The following is a 21174-nucleotide window of genomic DNA, read 5'->3' on the forward strand; positions in this document are numbered from 1 at the left end:
AATCTCTTCCTTTTTACATACCTATAGAACTTTTGCAATGTATTTTTATGACTCTTGCTAGCTTACTGTCATTCACCTTTTTGTTTATTAATTTCTTAGTCATCCTTTTGGAGGTTTTTAAAATTCAGCAATCATCAGGCTTACTACGGAGGCTTAAAGGAAGCTGCATAGGGATTAATGTAGTTGAATGGGCAAAGAAGTGGCCGATAAAATTCAGTGTCAGCAAATGTGAAGTGAAAGGTTTTGGTGTATATAAAACAAGGGGAAATCAGAGATGGGGGAGTCAGATTCAGAAGACTTTAATGACTGCCTCAAGGGGATAAACCCATAAAAAAGCTAATGGAATATTGGGTTTATGGGAAGAAGTATTAATGAGGTGAGATGTAATGGTGAATCTATATAACATCTTTAGTGGGATCACAATTCGAGTACTCTGCCGTTGTGGGATCAACCTTTATAGGGTCGGTGTACAGTCAATAGAGAGGTTACTTCACAGATTGACTGGGATGCTGCCTGATATGAGGAAATGCGAATGAATAGAAGGTTTAAAATTATGAAGGAATGGAATTAAATATCTAGCGTGCTGTATAATAGGCGATCAATGCAATAATGCTCATTTTATGTTAACGGCCATGATGAATTTCTATTCAAAATAAAAACAAAGTGCTGGAAATACTCAGCAGGTCTGGCAGAATCTATGGAGAGAGAAGCAGAGTTAATGTTTCAGTTCTGTGACCTTTCTTCAGAACTGGCAAAGGTTAGAAATGTAATTTGGGGTGGGGGGGTTGGCAGGGTTAAGAGAACAAAAGGGGAGGGTTCTTTTTTCCTCATCCCAGCTTCAGTTGCTTAAAACCTATTACATTTCTAACCTTTTCCGGTTCTGATGAAAGGTTACAGACCTGAAACCTTAACTCTGTTTCTCTCTCCACAGATGCTGCCACACGTGCTGAGTATTTCCAGCACTTTCTGTTTTTATTTCAGATTTCCAGTATCCACAGTATTTTGCTTTTATATGAATTTCTATCCCTTTGATTCTTATTAGGTGCAGTTTGACATATGCTAACAGCTCTGTTACCTTGCCCAAGTGACTATTACTTATGTGAGCTTACAGCAATTGTAGTCCTACAACTGCTGCCCCGGCTGCAATCAGCTAACTTGATATGATCAAAAATCAGTTTTAAAAAAAAAATCTCAATTCTATTGTAATGTATGCAACCATCAAACATTTCAAAAAAATGACCCTAATGTTAATGCAAATGCAATGAATGATGTTAGAAGTGCTTAGGAGATTAGAAACAATGAAAATCCCACTCAATATCTTTCACCTTTTGATCCTAAACCAGGATATTGAGACTTCTGCACATACTACATAATGCTTGTGAAATATATTAAGATACAAGAGCCCTGAATTTTCATATCCCAATCATCCATTGCAACTTTGGGAGATCAGCAGAATCTGCAAAGAAATAGCATAAATGGCCACTTTCAGCCATCTATGCTGGGGTTCCACAAATAATCCATCAAAATTATGACAGGTGATTGGCATAACCCCTGTGGAAATTCAGGACCAATGGATTTCACACCAAACTTATACTGTAACATAACAGACTTCACATTTGAAGATGCTGGAGAGTAGAAACTCAATTTGACTATATTCACATAGAAACTTTTAATTTGCTGTTACTACGTTTTTAATGTGTGCTATTTTTATTCAGATGTTAAAAATAGCGTGTACTGGAATGTTGTGTGAGTACTCGTGTGAATTTTGTGCATTGAAATTTATACCTTTTGAATCTGCTAACTGGAGGATAGAACTCAGTGATGTAGGACATGGATCATACTTTTCTGGACATTGAATCACACAACCACAATCAATCTCGGCTATCTCAGGGGAGCATATTAACTCTTGATACTGGGAGGGAACCCATGTAAGCTAAGAACCCTCACAGTTCCAAAACTGGAAATAGACTGTCAAAACAAAGTACAGAAGTTACATTGGAATGTTCAAACTAAATAGCACAGATTACTGAAGAAAATTATTCACAACTGTAAACTCATGCAGTGATAATAGCGAAGAGAATCTCAGACCCAGAGTTGCTAGCAGTTTAATTTAGCAAAAAAAAATTCACGCAAGACAGCAATCCTGACCAAAAAAAGACAGCCACTCTGATTCCATAATTACTGATGGATTCAGTACAATCCAATCGGCTTCACCAGTAGATGATTAACACAGTAACTGCAAAAAACAAATTGTATGAGTGGCCTTTTTTTTTCCCTTGCCAATTTTCAAGGGTCACTAGATAGTAGTCAGGAACCAAAACCTTAGTCGATCCTCATTTTCCCCATTCCTAACCCAAAGCCACCAAGGCCAATTGTAGCAGCTCCCCTACGACCCCCCCCCCCCCCCCCCCCCCCCCAACCACCACACCTTGACTGGCATCAGTTAACTCAGTACAGACTATAGATTTGAGTGTAGGGTATCCTCGTGCATGGCTCAACCACTAAATAAAGTCACTGAACCATTCGGGGAGGCTAGAATTTTTTCTTTAGGACAGCATTTCTGTGGAAAAAAAAAACTTGGTTTGAGGTAAGTTTGATCTTTTCACATTTTGCGAATATATTTTGAAAATCAAAAAGCATTTAATCAGTAATATCTCGCCATAACATTGCCTCTTTTTGGTTTCCCCTCAGTTGTGCAAACTCACCTTCTTAGAATCACTCATTAAGTTCTCATGTTGCAGAAATTGAGATTTGCCTATGATAAGAATGGAATACATTTCAAGGACACTTCTCATCACTGGTCAGCAATAGAAGCTCCTTGTTGCACTTGAGTCATGAGGCCAGTGCCATGAAGTTTATTTTCCATAAAGTATTATCCCTAATGTGTTTCTTAAAGCAAGAGTTTTTAAATGAGTGTTAAATCTTTTGAAAGGTGTATGTTAAATTTTGAGTGCTCCCAAAACACACTTGCTGGAATCAAATAGTTAGCACTCAGAATTCATGTAATTCCAAAAGAGTTGTAATGTGAAGATTATGCTCTAGTTGCCTTGATTTCAGTTAGTCTCAATTGGATACCTAACTTCAAAAAGACTACAATAGTTAATTTTGTGTCCAGAAAACACAGAGCTAATATCAAGTGCAGTTAAAGCACAGAGGGATAAGTTTAACTGAAGACAATGCAAAGGAAAATTGCGTGGGGTGTACACAAGTGACCAATTTACTACTGCCAGTTTTCTGCCGGGCAGGGAAAATAAAAATCTACCCCAGACGCATTGCCTCATTTCTCAGGAAATGGTTGACTGTTAAGCTGTGGCGCTCTTGGAACTGATCTGTTCTGTTGCCCAATGTTGTTCAGAAAATCAGAGTCAATCGTATATCATTTTACTGCTGCTTATATTCAATATAATAGGTAATTTCTGTCAGGGCCTCATGAATGTGGCTCATGTAAAAGGCCCTACAACCATATCTTGTTGCTTAACATTATTTTCACTGTTTTAACTTTGCATTTGAATTGCATCAAATTTCCATGAATTTCATATTTTAACAACTAGGCTCTTGTGAATCAAGTGGTCGCAACTGTTTATAACCGATTCACCAAGACTTTACCAGATGGAATGGTGGTATGTGGGGTTTTCACACGAGACTACCGGCAAGATGCTTTAAATTGTCAGGTATATTGTTTTATATTTATAGATAAGCTAGAATTTTACATGAAGTTATTTTATATTTTATTTTAGACTCTAAGTTGTATTCCAAGTCTTTAGCCTACTGTTCATCTTTGCTGACATTATGGCTCTTTGGCAGTTGTCAGGAGACATGAGTGTTGGTTTTTTCACTTGCACCACCTAATTTTCACTGGCTAGAGGAGGAAAATTGAAGTCCCTCCCCATCTGTAAATGTGCCTGATTTGTAGTATCATACATTTTAAGTGGCAGACCCAATGGTTTTAGAAGCTCCTGTTCATTGGGTTCTTCATTTTAGTATTTATTTGGGACATGTTTTTGCATACAATTTCCTGCAGTTTTGCTGGAGCACCCATTTAAATTGGGCATCCAAATAATTAAGTATCACTGAGGTTATGCAATATGTGTGTATATTTCAGCAACATCTTCATTGATGTTTGTTGTTTTTTTCCCCCCCATATCACTTGTTCTCATGGGCCTTTCTATCAATTGGTATGATTATTTCCACCACTCCTGGCATTAATCAATTTCTCAATTGGAAGTCCCTCTATCTGATATGTTAGGGAGTAGAGTTGAATCTGTGGAGGGATATCGGGTAGGTTACACTGTAGAAGAGATGCTCTGAGCCTACCTAATGGGAGCTGTGCAACTACATCTGCAGACAGGTGAAAAAACTTCCTTCAGCAGAGCAGAGTGCAAATGAAAGCACTTTTCCCAAAAGAAGCTGAGACAGTGAACCGAGTGACGAGATGAGTGAATACCAACTGCATTTCTTCAATCACAGTATATTGTGCTTTCGGTAGCATTGAATGAAAGAAGGCATTCCAGAATCAGCATTGCTGTGGCAAATGGGTGTCATACGGCCAGTGACCGTAGTCTGGAAATTACTTTTAGGGTTAATGCCTGTCTTAAAATAAGGAATTTAATCAGAGGACTGACATCAACAATAAATTCTAGCCTTTAGCGTCTAAATGTTGGCAAAATCTCTTTGAGTTAAAAAGTACTAGATAATTTTAATGCATTATAGCAGGGGTATTTATGAATTTTACAAGTTGCACAAGGGTTTCAAATACAATGGAATAAATGAAAAAGCTGAAGAGTTTGCTTGAGTTCGAAACTGCCTTTTACAATTAAAGTAAAATGTCCAACTTTAATCATCAAAGAGCAGGAGTTAATATTGCCACACAGTGGATTGTACTAGTTTATTTCCAAACTGAGGAAGAAATATGGCTGTGTACCTGGTGGGTGCCAAACATGTCCTTTTTTGGTTTAGTTTATCAACCAGATCTTTTGAGGACAGAGAGGAAGTGTGACCTAATGCTCAACACAATCAGGGCAGGGAGATATCAGGAATTAGGGCCAGAACGGGAAGAAGTAGAGCCCAGTTGGAGCACTTGGATGGGCATGTATGGGAGGGAGTGAAGGATGAGCTGGAATACATAAATCCAAGAGCAAAGCAAGGGATCATCAGAATGGAGATTATGCAGGTGCTGGAAGTCTGGATGATTTTTGGTCCCTAACCAAAGAGTGTTGAGGCTAATTGTAGAACTCCTACTTCTGCCCTGGCTAAAATCAGTTAATTTGGCACACAACAGGGATCAAATATAGAACCTTCCATCATTTATATTGCTCAGCTGCTCACCAGATAAACTCAGCCATTGGGAAAGCTTTATTTCGTATACTAACCTGAGGAGAGAAACGTCGAAAACAGGTGGAAGCCACTTCTGCCTGGGATCCCCGAGGTCAACAATTCCTGTGCCCCAATGCTGAAGAGCCTGCAGATCTAGAATTGGTTTGTTTAGTCACCAGTGGGTGTGACCGCACCCGTAGAGCCAAATCCTCCCTTGATCTTCGTCTGTGAAGAACTAGCCATCATCAACCACCTTCTGATATTAAAGGATATAGTAAGAACCAAACAGAATGGTTTGCACCATCTCTGATCCAAGCCCATAAAGGAAACGGGAGAGTGCATCTTGCAACCTTAAATCAGAGCATAACTTTTGTGGGTAGTTTGTTGCCAAACTCCTTTAAGCAAAACAATTTGCCATTTACAAAACTCTAGGCACAGTAAAAAAAAAAAAGTTGGCAAATACAACTTCCATGATTTAAAAACTCCAGAAATAAGACTGTAATGAAAGCTTGAGTAATTTGTAATTTTGCTGCCTGAGTGGTAACCTGGCGGAGTGGATTGCCTGACCGTTGTAGAACTTGCCCCATTTTCGTGCTGTTGATTTCAGGTTACCAGCCAGACAGTAATGTTCAAAATTACCCTCTTGATATCTGAGACTGAAAGATGTGTTTGTGTTGGGTCAAATCCAAATGTGTCTAATCCCAGTGTTTGTTTATTTCAGATTCTCATCACAGTTCCTCAGTGTTTAGAAATTCTCATCCTCACTGCTCAACGACAAGCCTGGGTGAAGAAGCTTAAATATGTAATTTTTGATGAGGTAAGATGGAACTTTAAATGTAGGGATTTGAAGAATGAAATGGCATTAACTTGGGAAGAAAAATACTAAATTCACAGGTAGTTTATGCAACACATCTCTGCTTGTGACCCCTTTGACTTAATGAGAGTAATGTGAGAAGGAAGCACGTGAACTCCATGAGAGAGGTCCTGCTCCAAAAAAAACTTAACAACTCAACAGTCATAATTCTCTTAACTTATTAAATATTATTTTACTGAATTGTATCATACTCAGCCAATAAGAACATAAGAACTAGGAGCAGGGGTAGGCAAGTCAGCCCCTCGAGCCTGCTCCGCCATTCATTACGATCATGGCTGATCTCATCTCTGCCTCAACCCCACTTTCCTGCCCGTTGTCCATAACCCTTCAACCCTTTACTAATTAAAAATCTGTCTATCTCCTCAAATTTACTCAATGTCCCGGCATCCACCGCACTCTGGGGTAGTGAATTCCACAAACTCCATCTGTCAAATTTTGGCTCATTCACCTAACCATATCCATTTGTAAATTTCTTATCTCTTTATTGCAACTTGCTATCCCACCTATTTTAGTGTCATCTGCAAATTTGGCCATAGTACCTTCTATCCCTGCATCCAAGTCATTAATATAGATTGTAAATAGTTGGGGCCCGAGGACCAAACCCTGTGGCACCCTACCAGTTACATCTTGCCAACCAGAAAAGGACCCATTTATCCCGACTCTCTGCTTTCTGTTGGTTAGCCAAACCTCAATCCAAGCTAATAAATTGCCCCTAACCCCATGTGATCTTACCTTGTGTATTAACCTTTTGTGTGGCACCTTATCAAATGCCTTCTGGAAGTCCAGATATACTACATCAAAGGATCCCCATTATCCACTTTTCTTGTTACATCTTCGAAGAACTCTAGCAAATTAGTCAAACACGATTTACCCTTGTGAGTACTATCCCTGGTCTTTGGTGAGTTAACAGATCTCAGCGAGGGTGACAGTGAGTTGGGAGGTATGTTTGTTCCTTTGTCCCTGGACTATGTTGTTGCTGCTGACTATCTAATAAACATTGCTGGAAGTGTCCGTTTGTATATCAGTTGATGGCATGATCAAATTTAGCTTTAATAATTTCTAGTCAAGTAATCGGCAGGCAATTATGTAGGCTTGCATATGAAGAATGGTTGCTTGGGTGAACAAGCAAAGAATCATTACTATTGTAACTCTAATCTTGGATTTGTTGCCGTCTTGAGGTGAGGAAGTAAGCAGCATTCTGTTTTAGAGGACAATCTTGGAAATGGCAATCGTGATAGTATTGCTTGAATATTTTTAATTAAATTCTGTTAGAACCTTTTTCTTTTACAGGTAGTTATGATTACATTTATTAGTGTTACAACCTGTGGGGTTAAAGTGGAATGGTTAAGTGAACCTAAGGTCATTTCAGGTAACTGCAACTTTGAATCAGGTAGTGATTCACTTTGAAGCAAAATTTCTGTTGCCTGAATTGACATTATAAAGCACAAGTTTTAGGAAACTGGTTTTCTGCTGATGGTCGTTTTCTTTATCGAATGTGATGCTAATGGATCGCTTAACCCCGATAATGAAATAAGGAAACTACATTTGCCAATATGTTGATGCTCTATTAAATGAAATACCATAATGATTGCTAGAGGAATGAGTGGGATAAGCAAAATAGAAAACACAGACTAATAAAGGTAACCTAATAATTCTTCCTTTGAACTCCAATGAAACAATTCTGATTGGAAAGAATAGAAACCTCTGAGAATTATAAAAATATATAATTAACTGTAACTGCCTAAAAAGATCATTGTTTTCTATTTATTAAATTGCACATTATGAAGCACAAGGTTTTTAAAAAAAAAAAGTTGACAAGTTGTTTGCCATCCAAATGGGACCATCCATCCAAGGCTAATTAAATATGTTTACAATAACTCAACTTCCAGGATCCTTCCTACTTGACCACCTTTTGAAATTCACACCTGTCTAATGTCTTGTAATTAAATAAACTTTCCAAGTTCTTGGTAGTAAAAATTATTTTTTTATAGTTTAATATCTTAATCTGAGTTAGTTACTCTATTATGTGTTCATAGGTCCACTGTCTTGGTGGAGAGATTGGCGCAGAAGTCTGGGAACATCTTCTAGTCATGATTCGTTGTCCATTCCTGGCTCTATCAGCAACAATCAGCAAACCAGAAGCTCTTGCCCAGTAACTGTTTAAAATATATTTTGCTTGTATTACTGTTTTACACATAACTGTATTTTGTTTCTTCGAGTAGCGCTATACTTAGCTGATTTATTATGCAGTTCCGAATGTTAAGTATGCTAATCTATCTGTGGACTTATTGGTACCTATTAATCCACCTGTGTTTTGTTGGGTTGAATTCTTCTCCATGTTGCCAAATATTGTACTATATCCTGCAATCCAGAAAGTAGTGAAATTCTACTGCTTTTAAGATGTGTGTTGCTGCACTTTGGAAAGTATGTGGAAAGAAATCACAGGGATTGTGTGTTTCTAAAGAAATATGATAGAGGAATTGTGATCTTCTCCCCATATTTTTAGACTGTTTCAGAAGCCGGAGTCATTCCCCTGAGAGCAGAGAGGTTAGGGGGAGATATAATAGGTGTTCAAAATTGAGGCGTTTTGATAACGTAATTTGGGGTAAGCTGTTTCCACTGGAAGGAGAGTCGGTAAACAGGGCACTAGTAAGATAATTGGCAAAAGAACCAGGGAGGGGATGAAGAGAATTTTTTTTATGCAGCAAATTATGTTGATCTGGAATGCATTGCTTGAGAGGATGATGGAAGCAGTTTCATTAGTAACTTTCAAAATGGAATTAGATAAATACTGGGGGAAAAGTGCAAGGCTGTGAGGAAAGAGAAGGGAAGTTGGACTAATTGGATAACTTTTCAAAGAGTCGGTACAGGCATGTTGGGCCAAATGGCTGTCTTCTGTGCTATATGATTCTTTAATTTGGGATGTTCTATCCCCACAATCTGATATCTGCCTACAAATTAGAGGAACAAAATTTGTTTTCAATGCTTTTTGCCCATGTTACATGTCCACTGCCACTGGTGAGCATGCTAACTGCACTTTTAACTAATTTGAATATAATCATACAAAAGTGAGAAGGAACAGATAAGAGATTCTATTCTGTGTGTTAAAAAAAAAATGCCTTGGCCACTAATGGCACTGCTATATCAGAAGTCAGCTGCATGAGGAACAGCTGTCGTGAAGCTAGGTCCTGCTATCACGGGTTGGAACACCAAATCCCTGAACCACCATGCTGGCCAGACCATTGCCAGTTTGTTAAAGGGTTAGAATACAGTCTGCGCAGATGTTTTTCTCCATCGGCCACCTAGTCTAATCCAGTTCATTACCTGTAGGGTTTTTTTAAAGTTTGATGTTGCTATCTTAGATTAGGATTCCCTTTAAATAACTGATCCAGTTAAATCTGACAGCACTACTGCATAGTCCAACATGTAACACCAACTGAATTTAATCATTGGAAATGGGGCTAATCATTTGAGGGTATCTAGTTGTCATGTCACCCATATCGTTGTTCTGGTGTGCTTGTCACTAGTTCATTAGGAAGACCTTTTCCCCCACCCTCACCTCCTGACAGGCCTTAATTCCATCTCTTCCTGCTTTCCCAATTTGCTCCCCATATCTAGTGTATTGATACCTATTGCTCACACGTGTTCAGCAGGGAAATTGCTGAACTCTGTTAAGAGGTGTCTTAACTAGATTACTAGCAGACTTGCTTCAGTGCCAGACAGACACTGGGTTAGCCCTTTGTTTTGATAGCATTCCTGTATTTGTGCTTTATTGGAAGGCCAGAAACTCTGGAATTCACACAACTGGGGAGGAAGAACTCTGATAGAAGCTATAACTGGCAGATAGTGAGTAGGTGAAGATTGGAGGCAGAAATGCAAGAAAGGGAAGATAAATGTGGTAGATGGAAGAGGAAAATTATGTCATTAGCATTTTCTGTGTATGCCAGCTGTGGCTCAGTTGGTAGCAGTCTTGCCTCTGATTCACAAGGTTCCAGGTTCAAATCCCAGTCTAGAGCTTGAGCACAGACATCAAGGCTGACCCTCCAGTGCAGTACTGAGGGAGCATTGCACTGTCGGAGGTACTGTCTTTCAGGTGAGACATTAAACTGAGGCCCCATCTGCTTGCTCGAATGGATGTAAAAGATTCCACAGCACTATTTTGAAGAAGAGCAGGGGAGTTATCCCCGGTGTCCTGGCCAATGTTTATACCTCAATCAAAATCACAAAAACAGATTATCTTGTCATTATCATATTGCTGTTCATTGGAGTTTGCTGTGTGTGTACTGGCTGCTGTGTTTAATGCATTACAACAGTGACAACACTTCAAAAAATACTTCATTGGTTCTAAAGCTTTTTGAGATGTCTGGTGGTTGTGAAAGACGCTATATAAATCCAGTGTTGTCTTCTGTCACCATGCCATTTCGGGGGTATGAAGGTCACCTGTGATTGCAGCAAGGGGCATTGAACCTTCTAAATGAGGGGAAGAAAGTAGGGAATGTTCTCAATAAATTTAACTGCTATCTGACTGTCTTTTTTTAATAGATGGCTTCAGTCAGTAAAGAATTACTGGCAGCGAATAGAGAAGACGTTGGAAAACCCTGTAAAAGTTACTGGTGGGAAAAAAAGGCAGCAAATGAAAATGCCAAGAGACCAAAAATCCTTCAAAGTTAGACTGGGTATGGATGGCCTTTTCAGTATCCCCTTTTATGCCACAACTGTGGCTGAAAACCCCTTTTAAACACTCTTGAACCTTATATTCTGTCGTCCACTTTTTTGACACAATTTTTTTTCTATTTGTCATGGGATGTGTGCATTGCTGGCAGTTATTTATTGCCCATCCCATTTTGGCTAAATGCCCTAAATGGGACCTATTTTCCTGTTCTTGCACATAGGTGTACTGGATTGTCAGGGTACTGCACATAGAGAGAAATTGGCAAGGAGTACACCTGTAAGGCAACCCACCCAATCTTCTGGCTGTGGCCAGGCGATCCAGTATGTCAGGCACAAGAACAAAGCTATCAGCCTGAGTATCATGTGGTTGATCACGATGTGTAATTTCTGTCAGTCTTGTCTTTCATGCTTAATGAAAGTAAAGGAGTTTGAATGTTGAGTTATTTAACATGAAAATCAGTTTTTTGAACATTTTTAGTTCATTGAGTTTCTTCAGGACTTTATAAGAACATAAGAAATGGGAGCAAGAGTAGCCCATGCAGCCTGTCGAGCCTGCACTGCCATTCAGTATGATCATGGCTGATCTTCGGCCTCAGTTCCACTTTTTCACCTGCTCCCCATATCCCTCGATTCCCTAAGAGACCAAAACTCTCTGTCAGCCTTAAATATATTCAACAAAGGAGCATCCACAACCCTCTGGGGTAGAAAATTCCATAAATTCACAAATCATTGAAGAAATGTCTCCTCATCTCAGTCCTAGGTGATCAGCCCCTTATCCTGAGATTCAGCCCCTGTATTCTAGATTTCCCAGCCCAGGGGAAGCAACCTTTGTGTCTACCCTGTCAAGTGCTCTCCGATCTGTCTGGAGGATAAATTACAGGCAGCAGTAACATTTTAAGTGGTTCGATGACTAGAAACAGCAAGAGTAAAGGTTGGTTATCTGAATCATAATACATGTTGCCTTCGAGCATTCTTACCTATGATCTTTATCATACATATACTGGTTTTATCATCTCAATCAAGCTTAAATGAGAGGGAAAAAGCTTCTACACATTAAAAAAAAAGATTATCACCACATGATAAAATTTGGCAACTATTTTATAATAAATAACTGCATATAGCCAAATTGTTATGGGGTGAGATCGCTCCTCAGGTGGTCTACTTGACGCTGGTCCTGATTTGGAACTGGTAGTTTGGGCTTTTTTTATAGTAGCAAGTGAGGTTCAGATTTCAGAATTAATTGAATCACTGGGATAATTGAGTTTCTGTTTGAGTCAGCATAACAGTTACTAAGATCACTTTAAAATTTGTTTCCAACATTTTCTTTTAGTGGTCTATGGAGAACGATACAATGACCTGGAAAAGTACGTGTGCAGTTCAGAAGGATCGGGGATTGACTTTGTTCCCTATCATCCCTGTGCTGCTTTAACCGTGAGCCATGTAAGTAGTTTAGTCATTTCAGTAGGAATTCCATAAAAATAATTTGCATGTAGCCGCTTTCACATCTGGATACATGCAAATAAAGACAGGAAAAAATCTCTCCGGTCCATCCAGCTGGTCCTGCACAATTAAGATACAGGGTGTCACAACATATACACTCTCCACCCCATCCAAAATTATGATCTCCTGGAACAGGCGAAAACTCAGATTAAAAATGCTGACCAATTTTGGGGGGAAATCTGGGATTCCCCCTCCTGCCCCCACCATAGCGAGTAAAACTAGTCCAGGAGGTCACCCTGGCCCTGATAATTCTATGCAGCGTCTATCTTTTGTACAAGGTTAAATCTGCCCTGTCCTGAAGCAGGTCCAGCTCTCGGAGCAATTCAGTAAATTGGTACCACTGTGTGAACTGGCAGTCTTATTCCAGAGGTGCAGTATTCTCTTGGCAAAGAACCACCTCCGAACATCTAACCTAGATCTGGCCTTGTACGACTTAAGATTGTGACCCCGGTCCTCGCTAACCTATTTAATTGGAACAAACTGTCAACTCGATCACAATCTATCTCCTATTCATTTTTAAACCTTAATCAGATCAACCCCCTAGTCTGCCCTTCTCTAAATTGCAGAGCTGCAGCTCTTTTAGCCTATCTTGATAACTAACTTGATGTCTTTAAACTGGGAACTAGTCTCCTTTTCATCCTTTCCAGAGCCTTAATCACACCATGTGAGGAGAGTAAAACTGGACACAGTATTCTATCTGATGCATGACTAAGGTCATGTACAAGGGAGAAATAGTGTGCTTTGTCTTATTGTCAGTCGTCCTATAAATGCACTACAACACCTCATTCACTTTAGTTATTGCTTCACAGCATTATTCATGAACTATACACTAGAATTCCCAGATTGCCCGCGCTCTATTTGCATTAATGTTTTCCCTGAAGGTTGTATGTATGCTCCCGCCCACACGCATAAAATTGCACTTTTCCAAATTAAATGTCAATTGCCAGTCATGAGTCCAATCCCCCCATGCATCAAGATCTGCCTGAAGCAGTTAAGCATCGTCTACAGTCTTGACTCTTGCACAAATCTTAGTATTATCTACAAATTTGCAGATCATGCTTCCAACATCTACATTGTAAGACTCTTAACAGGGGGTCTCACTTTCCTCTAAGGTCCTGTTCCTGTACTGAGTATCAATGGCACGAAACAGACTTTGGATACAATTTTTACTTTATATGGAATACCTTTGTTAACTCACCAAGCAATAGTATATACTTACAACACCAGTTGCTTAGTAGACCTGCGTACAGAAACGTGTTACCGAGTGGTCAGGTCCGCTGAACGATATCTTCTGCATGACTTGCTGTGACTGACCAAGTCACACTTCCTGGCTGCAGCAACAATGTCCTTGTGAGCTGTGGCTTTATATCCCTTTCTGACCCTGCTCCCTCGACATATAAGGTAATGTTTTGAACTGGTCATCCGATTGGCTTTCAGTGCCATATCAATCCCACCTTGGCTATGCAAGACCACCTACATGTGATCATGTCCTGCTCTCAGCAGGTTGAGTTCTTGGGTGCATACCATCCATGGATGTGATATCTGAATCTTGATAAGGCCAGAAGGAAACCATTCACACACATTTCAAAAGGCCATTGTACGTGAGAGTGGTTGTCGACAGGCTGTTTGATGTTCTAACAGCCCAAGCCACCACATCACTGGCATATCCTGACTTGTCTGTCTGTGTGTGTGTGTGTGTGTATATATGTGAGGGTCCTTGTTCAGTTATGCTATCTTTTATTTTTAAAAAGTCTAATATGAACCCCAGCGATGATGTCTACAGTCAGAATTCTCCTCCCTTCGTCCCGATGTCCTTCGCCTCCAAGTTTTTACCACCCGGTGAGCTCCATGTGTTGGTCCACACCACAACTGGATGCATTTTACTTATGATCAGAAATGCAGGAGATATTAACAAATGTCTCACAGCAGAACAGAAATTCAAGAGATATCCAAATGCCTCACAGCATCTCGATCATTAACAAAAATATAGAGCAACAGTTCCAACACTAACCCCTGCGGGATACTACCAGTGACCAGTCTCCAAACAGATCCAAATCCATCTACAACTACTTTCTGTTTCAGGCCTTCCAACTGGTTCTCAATCCAGTTCAGTATATTGCTACTAATATCAGAGGCTTTGATCTTGTAGAGAAGTCTCTTGTATGATGCCTTATCAAAAGCTTTTGAAGGTCTTAGTAGACGATGTCTACTGGGCTTCTCTAATCCACCAACTTAGTAACTTCTATTGGGTCTCCCTAATAAGTCCCTCCCTATACAAGCATTTCGTATATTGCATCCCTCAAGCACCTTTCCTATTACTGATGTCAAACTAATACTGTATTTACCTGGAATGCTGGATTCACTCAGCAGGTCTGGCAGCATCTGTGGAAAGAGCAGAGTTAACGTTTCGGGTCAGTGACCCTTCTTCGGAACGGAGCGTTCCGAAGAAGGGTCACTGACCCGAAACGTTAACTCTGCTTCTCTTTCCACAGATGCTGCCAGACCTGCTGAGTGAATCCAGCATTTCTTGTTTTTGTTTCAGATTTCCAGCATCCGCAGTATTTTGCTTTTATATTACTGTATTTACCTGGGTTCATCTTGTCACCTTTTTCAAAGATGTAGAGTACATTAGTCATCTTTCAGTCTACGGGAACCATCCCAGAGTGCAGTGAACTATTAAAAATATGACCTAGAGTCTCGCACAGCACGTGCCCCATCTCCCTGAGGAACCTTGGGTGGATGTCATCTGACTCAGATGCTGTATCTATTTTCAGGCTTTTAATTTTATTTTGGGATGTCCCAACGTGCTTCACAGCCAATTAATTACTTCTTGGAGTACAATCATCGTTTCTGTGGTAAACCTAGCAGCCAGTTAGCACGTGGCAAAGTATTTGAAATGGCAGTGAGAGAGAAAGAGAAGTGACCCGTTAACCTGCTTTACTATCACAGTTTAAGGAAAAATTGGTCATAATGCCGGGAGAATCACCCCTCCCACCCCGGCTCTTGGAAAAGCGTTATGGAATTATTTTACGTCTATGAGAAGGTTGACCGCCTTGATTCAGCGTCTCATCCAAAAGACAGGTGCAGCACTCGCTTAGTAGCACACTGAGGTGTTGTCCTTGTTGCATATTCAAGTGCTAGAGTACGGCTTATGCCCACAACCTTCTGATTTTACACAGCTGAGAGTTCTACCAATGAGCCCGCTGGGCTGTGTTGTCTCGAAATTTCTCGCCTTTACAGTTGCAGTGCTGTTAATCAAATGTATTTTTATGCTATTCTTGGGGGTGGTGGTGGTGCTTTGGGTAGTCCCTGGTTTGAGACCATTCCTTTCCAAGAGTTCAAAATAGTTGTAGTTCCCAAGCCTCTGTCAATACTACTGAAACTACCACTACGATGGAACAGCTTGAAATCAACCATCCTTTTAATTTCAACCCCCACTTTGTTGCATAGTGAAACATAGCCTGTGTTTGATGGTTTTAAGAAACAGCATGGCATGGAGGATCCATAGACACAAATTGCAACATTCAGTTCCATTGCTGCAATATGCCACACTGTTGCATTGCCCTGTATTTGTTTTTTCTTTCCCCCCACACCCCTAATGTTCCCTCCTCTGCTTTATGGTGTTGACTTTTGTTAGGCTGTTGTTTCTCAGTTGCTTGCAATGCTGCAGTGGTTCACTCAAGTGGGCTTGAGGTAAAATTGAGGTGTACGGGAGAAGTTGAAAGTTGGGACAGACCTTGGTCCAAATGGCTTTTTGTCTTTTCATAGATTTGTTGATAAATTACAACAAAGTATATCGAGAATTATATCAAACAGACCTCCAGGCACTGACCTAGGCATCGGATTCGGACATGACAAAGGCACACCCAGCCCAGAGGTCCTGCGGAGTCCTTCTCACTAACATCTGCGGACTTGTGCCAAAATTGTGAGCAATGTCCCATAAATTAGTCAAGCAACAGCCTAACACAATCATACTCATCCAATCGTACCTTGCAGCCAATATCCCAGACTCCTTTATCACCATCCCTGGGTATATCCTGTTCCATCAGCAGCACCCACATTTCAGCTGTAGTGCTGAAGACTTGTGTTCGAGAGCTAGTCATGCTGCTCTGATGCTGGCATCCACCCAGCAAAGTGGAAAATTGCCCAGATGTGGTGGCAAATGGTATGCAGTTGGGAGGCAGTCCTCAGTATTGACTCAAAACCCCATGAAGTCTATGGCATCAGGTCAAACATGGGCCAGGAAACCTGCTGCTAATTACTATCTACCACTGTCCTTCAACTGATGAACTAGTTAGTACTCTTCCATGTTGAACACCTCTTGGAGGAGCCACTGAGAGCAGCAAAGGCAAGAATGTACTCTGGGTGGGGAGCTTCAATGTCGCATCAACAGGAGTGGCTCAGTAGCACCACTACTGACCAAGCTGGCTGAGTCCAGAAGAACATAGCTGCAAGGCTGGACCTGTGGCAGGTGGTGAGAGAAGCAATACAAGGCAAAACCTACTTGAATTGTATTCCACTACAATCTGTAATCTCATTGTTCAGCATATTCTTCACTCTGCCATTAAGCTAGGGGACCAACCTGGTTCAGTAAGGAATGTAGAAGAGCATGTTTGAAGCAACGCCAGGTGTACATAAAAATGAGGTGCCAACTTGGCGAAGCTACAACACAGGATTTGCGCACATGCTAAACAGTGGAAGCGACATGTTATAGCGAGCTAGGAGGCCGGTTAGCTCAGTTGGCTAGATGGCTAGCGTGTGGTTCAGAACAACATCAACAACACAGGTTCAATTCCCGTTCCAGCTGAGGTAGACTTGGGGACCTGCCTCTTCGCCCTGCCCCATTGGTGGAATACGGATGTTAGTCTGTGATGCCGACACAACCAAAGTAGAAGCAGACGAGCTAAGCGATCCTACAACCAAGGATTCAGATCAAATCTCTGCAGTCCTGCCACATCTGGTCATGAAGGGTGGTGTACAAATAAATAGCTAAGAGGAGGAGGAGGCGGCTCCACAAATATCTCCATTCTCGATGATAGAGCCCAGCACCCGAGTGCAGAAGACAAGGTTGAAGTATTTGCAACCATCTTCAGCTAGAAGTGTCTCCTCCTGGGGTCCCCATCATCACACATACCAGTCTTCAGCCAGTTTGTTTCACTCCACAAGGAATGTAGATACAGCAAAGGCTCGCGGTCCCAACAACCATTCCAGCTGTAGTGCTGATGTCTTGTGCTGGAGAACTAGTCATGCTGTTCAAGTATAGCTACAATGCTGGGCATCTACCTGACAGTGGAAAATTGCCCAGGTAGATCCTGTCTGCAGAAAACAGGACAAATCTGATTCATCTAATTGCAGCTTCACCATCCTACTCTTAATCATCAGTAAAGTAGTGGAAGGGGTCATTGGTGTTATCAAGCAGCATTTACTCACCTGCAATCTGCTCAGTCCTGAGTTTGAGGCTCCTGCACTCATTACAGCCTTGGTCCAAAGGTGGCCGAGAGCGAAATTCCAGCTGTAAGGTCCGAGTGACCACCCTTGACATCAAGCCATTTGTGCGAGTGTGGCATCAAGGATCCTTAGTAAAATTGAAGACAGTGGGAATCGGGGAGAATTCTACTGGCTGGCTAGCACAAAAAAAATTATTGTTTTTGGAGGCCAGTTATCCCAGCTACTGTACTGCAACTAAAAGTTTGGGGTGTGAATTTCTACTTCAACAGAAAAGGAAATTTGGTGGGTTTGTTATTGCCCTTTTTTTTTACTGCTGCCAAAGTCAAATGTCACACTGTCAGTAACATTGGAGATTGACAGTATTTTAAACCATTTTCAAAAAATCTGAACCCCTGACGAGTGGAATAATAAAATCACTGAATGGATCATCTGGTTAATGAGATTACTTGGTTAACAGGATCAGATTTGAGGAATTGTATTTTTTTCTTATTTCTGTATAAATCTCTTGTGTCCCTTTTTGACATGAATTTGGACAAGTATGATGAACTGTTGGAAAATTCATATTAAATGCATATGTATTTTGCAGCTGTATAGTTAAATCGTGATGCTGTACTGAAGTTTACCTCAAAGAAAAGCGTATGTGGTTTCTGCCTCATACTTGTATTATACCTATTGAAATGTAAAGGTAATTTTTTTCAGTATGAACAAGTTAGCAGTTGCATCAGAAGGAGAGGTTGCATGTGCATTATGGTTTCTTGGCTTAGTGGAATAATTTGGTCGTTATCGGGTATGGCCATTGAATGGGAGGAAAATGACTACGAAACAAAGTTAATTTTGGGCATTTTTGCAATCCATGTTTTAGGTACTGTGAGTCAAAAGTAATTTCAACTGTTAATCAATAAATATAATAAATGACTGTTGTGTTTGGTTATTAGATTGAGACGTATGGTTTTCCTTCAGACCTCAGTCTCTCTCCTCCAGAGTGCCTCCGATTGTATGATACAATGGTGGAAACATGGACATCATGGCCTCGGGCACAGGTACTTTCACTGAAATTATTTACATTTATAACACTGATATCAGATTTAAATGTTCACTCTTGTGTCTGATGCCTTTGTCTTTTCTAAAAGGAGTTCAATCCTGAAGAATACATGTACTTTAAGGATAAAATTGTTATTAAAAAGACTGCCGTGAGGAAATATGAGGCTGAACTAAAACAAGAATTGGAGAAATGGATCACTTCAGGACAGAAAGATCAGGTATTAAATCATATTAACATTGTTATGTTTAACTAGTAAAGAACAGCAAAATAAAAACAAGAAATTAATCAATATTACTATCATACATATAAATATTTTTGGTGTACTTATCCATATTTTAACTCATACCAGCAGAATAGAAAGTAGTTATGGAAGTTCGATTTCGTGACTCCCCAAAACCTGTCCACCATCTACAAGGCAGAAGTCAGGAGTGTGATGGAATACTCTCCACTTGCCTTATGAATGCAGCTCAAACAACATTCAAGAAACTTGACTTGATTGGCACCCCATCCACCACCTTAAACAATCACTTCCTCCGCCACCGATGCACCCTGGCTGCAGTGTGTACTATTTACGAGATGCACTGCAGCCACTAGCTAAGGCCTTTAAGACAGCACCTCCCAAACCTGTAATCTCAGCCACTTAGAAGGGTAAGGCAGCAGGTGTATGAGTACTCCACCAAGTTCTCCTCCAAATCACACACCATCCTGACTTAGAAATATATCATTGTTCCTTCATCATGTCTGGGTCAAAAATCCTGGAACTCCCTACTTAACTTGGGAGTAAGTTCACGGGCGTCACCAACACTTTCTCAAGGGCAATAAATCCTGTGAATTTTTAAAAAAAAAATGAAGATGTGGCAAAAATTTGTTCTGATTTACTGCGGCAACCCAACAACAATCCCTGTCCCCTTGGATTGGATGGCTGGGTTGGCAGCCCTATCGTGCTACTACAGGTGGGTGCTAACCTGTAAAATTGTAAGCGATCCATCTCTGGAATTTAGGATGGGATCATGACCGTCCAATTGCCAGGGGGATAATTGTCCTGTCATATTCCTGTTGGCATGGTGCCACCTTAACAATTGAACAACTTCACTGGAGCATTATACAATAAACAGTAACAGTTAAACAGAATGGAGTAAGTCCTTGTGTTTCAAAGTCGTTAATAAACACGATGAATAGCTGAGGCCCCAACGTCTGTGGGACATCTCAAGTTGCATCCTGTCGCTTAGCCACTTTCCTATCCAGGTCAGTAATTTGCCTTTAATTCTATGAGCTTGAACTTTAGCTAGCATCTCTAATAAGGGACTTTATCAGATGCCTTCTGGAAGTTATATCAATAACACCCATAGATATTCCCCCGGAAACTACTTCGTCACCTCTTCAAAAGAATTCGATCAGGTTCATTAGATATGGCTTACCCGTTACAAATCCATGCTGGCGCTCTGATCAGCTGAAAATCTTCCAAGTATTCAGTCACTCTGTTACGTACAGGTGGTAAGGGGTGTGGGTGGGTCCCATGCTTTCACCTCCCAACTGACCGCAATTATATTTTATTTAAAATGATGAGTTAGCCCCTAAGTATTTTACTTGCCAAATAAGCAGGCAGTGACGGGTTTTTTTGTAGGTTTAAAACAGAAGATTATTTATTGAACAATATTCATTCCCCGAGATGTTCACACCACTCATGCACGCATTCACTCTCGCATGCACTCCCAAGAGAAGATAGATAGAAAGTAAAGGGTAAGAGTTCAAGGTGTGGTAGGTGTTTGTAGTTTACGGTAAACCTGTTGAATCTTCTAAGTAGGACAGTCTCTTTTAAAGGTGAAGGTCTGGGTTGTTTGTAGTCCTGAACTTGTTTAGATGTGTAGATTTCTGGTGGTTAATATTTCAGACTGGAGGTGGCGGTCACTTTCAGTTCTCTGCTGCACCAGATTAAAGTGCCGAATTAGCATCTGTGCTGCTTGTTTAGGCTTCCACAGCTCCTGGCTGGACTCCCTTCTGTGATGTTGCTGTGATCTCTCTCTGACTCCAGAGGGTTACCTTTTAAGGTCAAAATCCATCAAATTAGAGTTTCTGTTATTTGACACAAGGCCTTCTCCCCTGGTGTGACCACACAATGGACCAGGATGTGGAATCCATGGCTATCTATTAATGTTTGAATAGGTACTATTCTGTTATGGTGTGTCTACTTCACACCTTCTTTGTCTCAGAAGAAAACCATTCAATTTGGGAATGTCTCTTGATGGTTCCAGGATGGGTGTAGTCGACACCTCTTAGTCTGGAATGTATCCTTTTGTCTTTTCGAGTCAGAGAAACAGTTTGATTA

At 40.6% G+C, this 21174-nt stretch overlaps 1 protein-coding gene across 1 annotated transcript in view; it reads left to right on the forward strand.

Moving 5' to 3' along the window:
- Nucleotides 1-21174, forward strand: part of LOC137374170 (probable ATP-dependent RNA helicase DDX60) — a 102808-nt gene that overhangs the window by 37120 nt on the left and 44514 nt on the right. Inside the window, exons 17-23 of the mRNA XM_068039960.1 lie at nucleotides 3552-3671; nucleotides 6035-6130; nucleotides 8224-8339; nucleotides 10730-10863; nucleotides 12189-12298; nucleotides 18742-18846; nucleotides 18937-19065. Coding sequence (XP_067896061.1) covers nucleotides 3552-3671; nucleotides 6035-6130; nucleotides 8224-8339; nucleotides 10730-10863; nucleotides 12189-12298; nucleotides 18742-18846; nucleotides 18937-19065 — 810 coding nt within the window. The remainder of the gene's footprint in view (nucleotides 1-3551; nucleotides 3672-6034; nucleotides 6131-8223; nucleotides 8340-10729; nucleotides 10864-12188; nucleotides 12299-18741; nucleotides 18847-18936; nucleotides 19066-21174) is intronic.

The sequence above is a fragment of the Heterodontus francisci genome, chromosome 1 (assembly GCF_036365525.1).
Source record: "Heterodontus francisci isolate sHetFra1 chromosome 1, sHetFra1.hap1, whole genome shotgun sequence".
NCBI classification, from domain to species: Eukaryota; Metazoa; Chordata; class Chondrichthyes; order Heterodontiformes; family Heterodontidae; genus Heterodontus; species Heterodontus francisci.